The sequence below is a fragment of the Montipora capricornis genome, chromosome 6 (genome assembly GCF_036669925.1).
Source record: "Montipora capricornis isolate CH-2021 chromosome 6, ASM3666992v2, whole genome shotgun sequence".
In the NCBI taxonomy this organism is placed as follows: domain Eukaryota; kingdom Metazoa; phylum Cnidaria; class Anthozoa; order Scleractinia; family Acroporidae; genus Montipora; species Montipora capricornis.
This window is the reverse complement of record NC_090888.1, coordinates 19,401,258-19,408,757: the sequence shown is the minus strand read 5'-3', so window position 1 is coordinate 19,408,757 and position 7,500 is coordinate 19,401,258. Positions and strand designations below refer to the sequence as shown.

The window sequence follows — 7,500 nt, the reverse complement described above, 5'->3', positions numbered from 1 at the left end:
AAGTGCATATATAATGTAATAATAAGATCTAAAAGTTACTATAGTCTTAGTGCTCTTGGGACAAATGATTGCTGGTGTCTCACTGTACGTGATAAGGGCACTTGATTACATTTTTTGTGTCTGAGATTATAGCTATGATCAGATTGTTTAAATAAGTGTTTAAAGGTATCGCTCTTCATCATCCGTTCCAGCTCGTTTTTGGTAAGGTTGCTTCTTCTACTTGCTGGTGTTTCGAGGGCATCTTTTGGAAGGCCGAGGATCTTTAAACAACGGGCCTGTACTCTTTGAAGCTCCAGGGAAAGATAGTCAGGAATACCTCCCAAAATAGGGCACGCATACTCAAGCAAAGGTCTGATTTTTGTTGTGTAGGTCGTATGACCAACTTCATCAGGAAGATGGGCTTTCTTAAATTGCATGCCCTAATATGATAGATACGTTTGTTAGCTTTCTTGAGTACACATGAGATGTGAGTTCCATTTGAGGTTGTCCTGGATTACAGCACCTAGCAGTTTGAATTCTGTTTCTCTGTCAATCACCATATCGTTAATGCATAAGTGAGGAGGGTTATCACTGTGTTTCTTAAAGGAAGACCACATGTCTTTCGTTTTCTTGGCATTCAGTTCCATCAAGAGAAAATGAGGAGACAGAGAGGGAGGCTCAGGGCGTTGGCCGGGATATGTTATGTCCACGAAAGTTATTTTTAGACGAGCAGAAGTCTTTGTTCTAGCGGAAGACTATCTTCCGAGACGTCTGTATGCAGTCTTGCCTCGCTCTCAGGTTCTTAGTGAAAAGAGAAAATGACGGCGCACGTGGAAGGCTGATGAATATTTATTTTCTTTCAAACATCGGACCGAGGTAAGCCTGCATGCGGACGTCTCGGAAGACTTCCGCTCATCTAAAAATAACTTTCGTGGACATGACATATCCCAAGGGCTGGACCGGGAGCCTCCCTCTCTGTCCCCTCATTTTCTCTTGGTTCCATCTTGTTCCTATCTGCCCATAATTTCACCCCATCCACTCCTTCCTGCATATAACTTTCTGAGTGTAAGGGTGCTATTTGGTAAAGTGTTAGATCGTCAGCAAATTTGCTTGATTTGATGCCAAGACTACTCGGGATATCTTTGTCAACGTCATTGATTGATTTGATTTGGAGCTTGGATTTGATTGATTTGGATTTGGAGCTTAAGAGGACCACACTCCTCGTTCGGAAGATGATTCGAAACTATGGTTACACTACACGATGCGGACACATCACTATACAACCACAGTAAAGGTCTCTTCCAACGAAGCAAGTTGTTATGGATAACATTTTTTGCTGCCGATAACAAGAAATTATCTTTGACAAAACATCGCGTGTGTGAATCGAGTTATTGAGTTCTAATAGAAAAAAAACCAAGCAGTCGACGACAAGCCGGTTAAGTAATTTTCTTTCCAAAAGGAGAAGTACCTCATTTGTCGATGACAAAAGCGGCCGTTTTGTTATCAATGATTCCCTTTCTTTCCCTTTCTCTCGTTTGTGAACACGTTATCGATTACACAGAGACGCAAAAGTCAGCCGTTCTTCATTCTCCTGATATAAGCATGCGCGTTGCAAGTAAGTCATTGGGCTCCCGCGAAACGTACCGGTTATCGAAAACTGAATTTTTCGCAAGTGGAAATGCATTTTCTAACACTGACAGTTATCGTTTCAATTAAATTCTCGACTGTAAATAGTCATAGGCTCGTCTGTGGAGGCCCTAAACAAATGTGAAAATCCAGGGATAATATAGACAATCAGGTCAGTTCCTCAAGGCTTTCGCTTGATTGCACGTAGCTTGTAACGAACAGGAAACTGTAATATGGCTCCCTTTATCTGAACCTGATAGCCTTCCTCGGCAACGAAGGTGAAGTGTTGAAACAAAAGCGAGGTGAAAAGGAAGAGCTCAATTTTGGCCAGGGCTTCTCCAGCACAGACACGGCGCCCACCACTAAAGGGAAAGAAATTATCAGGGTTTGCCACTAGTTTTCCGTTCTCGTCAATATGGCGTTAGGGGTTGAATACGGTTGGATCTTCCCAGCATTGCGGATTCGTGTGAACTGCCTCTGTGTTGGCATAGACGATAGTGTCCTTAGGAACACGGTATCCACGAAGCGTTGTATCTTCAATGGCTTTATGAGGTAAAGCTAATGGAACTATATTGCCGACCCTCAGTAACTCCAGGATCGCTGCTTGGACAAGGGGAAGATCAGGTTGGTCATCCAATGTCGGTCGTCTGTCGCCAAGTACGTCATCTAATTCGCAATGAATGTCTTCTTGGTATTTTGGGTGCATTACCATGAAGGCTAACACGAATCTCAATGCAGTGCTCGTGGTTTCATAGCCGGCAAAAAACATATCATGAACGGTTGTAACGAAGCGATCGTCGGAAAAAAGATCAGCTTTTTCCTCCTCCGATTTGCACTCTGCTTCAAAGTCGCGTTGGGCGCGAAGGATAGCTGAAATCAAATCTTCAACTGGTTCTGTGGGGTCAAAATTTTCTTTCGTTTCCTTTAATCGTTTTCGAATTATCTCGTGTACTTCCCAGACGGGTGCCGCCCAACGCTCGTAGGTCCTTATTGGCAAATAACGCACCCAGGGGAAAAAATTCAAAACAACAATTTTCTGAAAATCATCGACGTTTCCTACGAAGGCCTCGTTTAGCTTCAACATCCTGTCTAAGTCTGGACTTTGAGTATCGGAGACACCTCTGAAAGTAATTTTGCAAATAACATTAGCCACGGCTTTCATTAAGCAATCAGCAGGATCGAAAAGCTCTCCCTTTTCCTCTTCCATGAATCGTATCAATTTTTCTGCCTGGGTTGTAACTCGGTTTTCTATAAGAGGGGTGTTGGAAAGATATTGACGAAGTGCAGTCATGAACAGTTTACGGTAGAACTTCCATGTAGGACCATAATCAGCAAAAATAACGTCCTTGTAACTTAGGGTAAGAAAAAAAAAACTGGTATTCTCCGAGGAAAGGCAAGGCAAATTCACTTAAAGGCTGCTGAGGCTCAAAGGGCCGGAGCTAAATTTAAACGGTTTTCAACTAGCATGAACCGACTGAGAGTATTCTACTCTCCAAGCCCCGCTTTGAAAGGATGCTAGTCCATTGCAGGGTAACCCTCACCGTACGCTATACAATGAGTACAGTTATGGAGTACTAAGTACACTTGTTTGTTTAATCATTTAGTACAACTGTTTAAGGATTTTGATTTTTCACGTCGTTTTTTGTTGCAGATAAGTGCGAGGATAGTTTCTTCATTTCACCCTTCATTGTCTAAATTTTGAAATGCTTAAATCTCAAAAACGAACTCAGTAAACCCTTTTTTTTTACTTTAATTAATTATGGCGAGATTCTTTGCAAAGACAGTTTTCCGCGGAGCGTATTCAGAGCCGCCTTCCCGACTGGAAAATTTAAGACGCATGTGAACCGCTCCTGACAATATTTTTTTATCAATTTACGACCTACCTAAGGAAAACTCCGACGCACCACGTGTTAGTGGTCTTCCAGCGTAAATAACAGATTTCGTCAGTAGAACCTCCTTTACAGCCTCAGGCGTTGACACCATCAGGAACTTGAAGCTTCCAAGTTTCAAAGAAAAATCACCGCCGTAGTATTTTCTCAGACTACAAAATAAAAGAATTAGAATAACCGAAAAATGTTCAGAAAATGAAGTTATTGTAGGAAACAATAGGACTTCTTTCTCACACAATGAAGAGTGACAGGGTGGAAAAAAAATATGGAAAATTGCTTGTTGTGGACTGATAGCAAGACTTTTTTAGTTTGTACGTTTTGTTTTCCCACAAATCACGTGATGCTTTCAAGAGACTTTTTGTTTTCTTGGTTCATAAGATATGCTAACATATGCTTCTCATTATACCAAGGAGCATTAGGTCGAATGACAATGGTGCGAGTTCTTTTAGGTGCCAACCTGTCCAAAGCCTTGCATAAGACCTCATCATCGTTCCTTGCCAACGACTCAATCATGACTTTGCGAGACACAATCATCCGACAAACCTGACGATCCAATCATCTCATTGAAAGCATCAAAATCAAAACTCTTTAATTTACGAGAGACGACAGTCCTCCTCTCATTTAATGGTTTCCGTAAATTCAAATTAAAGCAAACAACCTTATGATCCGAGATAAACTGTTCCATGACTGTAACATTCTTTAGGCCTAAGGCACCCTCAGTCTCATTCCTTGTAATGACCAAGTCCAATATATGACCTCGTTTATGGGTGGGTACACACACATGTTGCTTTAAATTGAACAAATCCAAAAGCTCTCTAAATCGTGTAGCGTCCCATTCGGCCTTGTCGTCAATATGGAAGTTAAAATCCCCGTATATCAAAAGCTCTTCTGAGCATATTACAGTCTGAGACTCTTGCAATAGACTAGAAAATTCCTCCAGAAAGACTGCAACTGAAGCACCCACCGGGGGACGGTAAACAACGATTGCTCTCAGACTCTTACGAGCAACAAAAGTGACATCCATGCATTCAAATAATGCAAAAGGATGCTCACATAACCTTGTTTTAGAGCCAATACCTTGTTTGTAAAGAACGCCCACGCCTCCGCCCCGTCCTACTGATCGTCGGGCGTGCAGGAGACGATAACCATTCGGACAGAGCTCTCCAATAGTCACTTAACTTCCTTTCATATGCAGCCATGTTTAATAATAAGAGTTTTGTTGCATAATGAAAGAGCGTTCATAAGGCACGAGGTGAATTCCCTGTTGAACGAAAATTTAGGAGCAACACTGACGCGATCCAAAGAACGAAGATTGTGCTAATTAGATCCATTTGGAAGAGAATGTCTACTGCGCAGGTCTCCATTCTTAACCATTCGATTTAAAGAAACTATTGTTGTAATCCTACGATCAGGGCCTGGATTCAATTTAAACACCAAGTCGCCTACAGAATAAGATGGAAAGTCGCATTCGAGTTCGCTTAGTAAGCACACGGTCTTTTGGGTCGCTTTAACTTGATCTTTAGCGAACCACGACGAGTGTTTGAGGAGCCCAGCAACGCAATGAAGCGTCCAAGAAAATCATTGTTTGAATTCCAGGGCAGCCAATACAATAGATCGCAATCAGCATGCAAATGACCATGCAAATGATCGACTAAACTTTCGCATCGGAAAACCAGCGAAACCCAGGATAAATAATCTTCAAATTGAATTTCCCTTACGTTCGTCAATTTCACATAATCAAAACCACTCCAGCGATGAGCTACCCCATTTAGACGTCATCTAGACAGTTCTATCGGGCAGAACAGTTGTCCGTAAAGGAGGAAAAATAACATAAACGCGGACCACAAAATATCGTGGCCAGCCGCATTACGCATCATTGATTGCGTGATACATATAATAATGACAATGACAATGACAATTTCTACTAATTTTATGCGCTGATGTCAGGCAGGATTTTGTCAACGAAACCATATTTTAACCTTGTGTTTATCTCTGCGACACTCCAAACTCTTGGCTCCTGTGAAGATCTTCTAAAATTTCTTTTAAAATGTTCTTTAAAACTTCGGTAAAAGGAAGAAGGATTAAAAAAGTTTTGGCAGATTAATTTCGCTCTATGTCGAGCCTCTTCAATGCCTTGAAGAGGCTCGACATAGAGCGAAATTAATCTGCCAAAACTTTTTTTAATACTTTTTCTTTTCACCGAAGTTTTAAAGAACATTTTAAAAGAAATTTTAGAAGATCTTCACAGGAGCCAAGAGTTTGGAGTGTCGAAGAGATAAACACAAGGTTAAAACATGGTTTCGTTGACAATGACAATAACAATGACAACGATAATGATAATAAATGAGCGCTGGAAGGATGACAACATAAGCGACAAGTGCTTTGAATGGTTTAAGAACTGGAACTCTTGTCCATCCCACGTTATAGCAGGAATGAATGAGCTACACGAACAATTGCTACCGAACAAAGTATATTATAGCAGGAAGATAGGTTCAACGACTAACGATGACCTGAAGTGCAGAATGTACACAAAAGAGCTTGAAAGTGACCCTTATGTCCTTGCAGGTTGCAGAATGTGGGTTAATTAATTGACAAGATCCCACCTTGGTACTCCCAAGTTGTCCCAAGCCTCTCTAAGAGAACGAGAACCACAAGGCTTTCTGGGACGTCCCCGTCTACGCTGAAAACGCACAAGTGCGCGAAATAGGATCGACGCACGAATTATCAACCGTGAGGAGAAGAAGATCACCCTATTAGAGATGAGCTGCACATGGGTCGAAAACCGGTGCCAGAAGGAAGCAGAAAAGACTCGGAAGTATGGCCCGCTACGATATGAGCTGAGACAGCAGTTTAAAGGTTATAAGGTAGAACAATTCAACATTATAATGGACGTTCTGGAAGGGTACTCTGCCCACCAAGAAGAGAACGTGAAGAGGCTTGTTGGAAAGAAGAGTGATCAAGTGCTCAGGAACATGCAGAAATCGGTGATTTCATCGTACTTTTAAAACATTTTTGTACTTTGTTGTCGCAAGTATAATAGCATGTGACGTTTATAGACATTGTAATAGCGCTTTGCACTATTACTAAAAATATACTTTGTCACATGAGCCCCCTGCGTAGACTCAGACAAACATTTCGATCTTCTTAAAAGAAATGTATGAGTGAGGTAAGCAATAGTAAGTAAGTAAGTAAGTAAGTAAACTTTATTTAAACACGGAAAATCATCAGTTAAGCTAAAAAAAAAGTTAAAAAAAACGCTTTACAACTGTTTTACATGATTGCCGTGTGGGAATCCGATAGGTCAGATACTTGCTTGATTGTGCGTTTGAACTGCCCAATAGAGTCAGCATTTCTTAAGTATTGGGGCAAATTGTTCCACAAACAGGCCCCGCTATAACAGAAACTTCGTTTCGAATAATTAGTATTTGGCTTGGGTAGAGTAAGTTTACCTTCTACGTTTCTCAAGTTATATTCAGCATGTCGTTTACTGAAAAGGCGTTGAAGGTATTCCGGGACAAGATCGTGAATTGTTTCATACATAATTAGGGCTTCCGTTTTTACGTCGAAGAGACAGCTTCTCCCACTTAAGAGTATCGAGAAGGAGGTTGGAGCTCGTATCAAAGGGTAACCTTAGCTGCGTGTGATTTTTGCAGCATATCACTTGACTGGCCACTTAAGCAGTCCCAGACAGGACTGCAATAATCAAAATTTGGTAATATTAAAGCGTTATAAATTTGAAGCGCAGTATTAGCTGAGATAAAGTGCCGTATTCGTTTTAAGGCTCCTATAGCTGAGGAAACTTCCCTGCATATTTCGTCTACATGATTTGACCAAGAAAGCCGATCATCAATGTTAAGACCAAGGGATTTAGTGCGATCTACTCTCTTGATAATTTCGTCATCAATTCGTATATCAACCTCGTCACATTGAGTGTTTAATCTCTGCCTAGATCCAATTATCATTAACTCGGTCTTAGCCACATTTAAACTCAACCTGTTGGCTCTCA

The 7,500-nt window shown here is 41.2% G+C and overlaps 1 protein-coding gene across 1 annotated transcript in view; it reads right to left on the bottom strand.

The window, feature by feature from the left end:
- LOC138051725 (steroid 17-alpha-hydroxylase/17,20 lyase-like) overlaps positions 1-7,500 on the bottom strand; it is a 31,478-nt gene that overhangs the window by 13,246 nt on the left and 10,732 nt on the right. The window contains exon 2 of the mRNA XM_068897982.1: positions 3,489-3,646. Coding sequence (XP_068754083.1) covers positions 3,489-3,588 — 100 coding nt within the window. The 5' untranslated portion in view covers positions 3,589-3,646. The remainder of the gene's footprint in view (positions 1-3,488; positions 3,647-7,500) is intronic.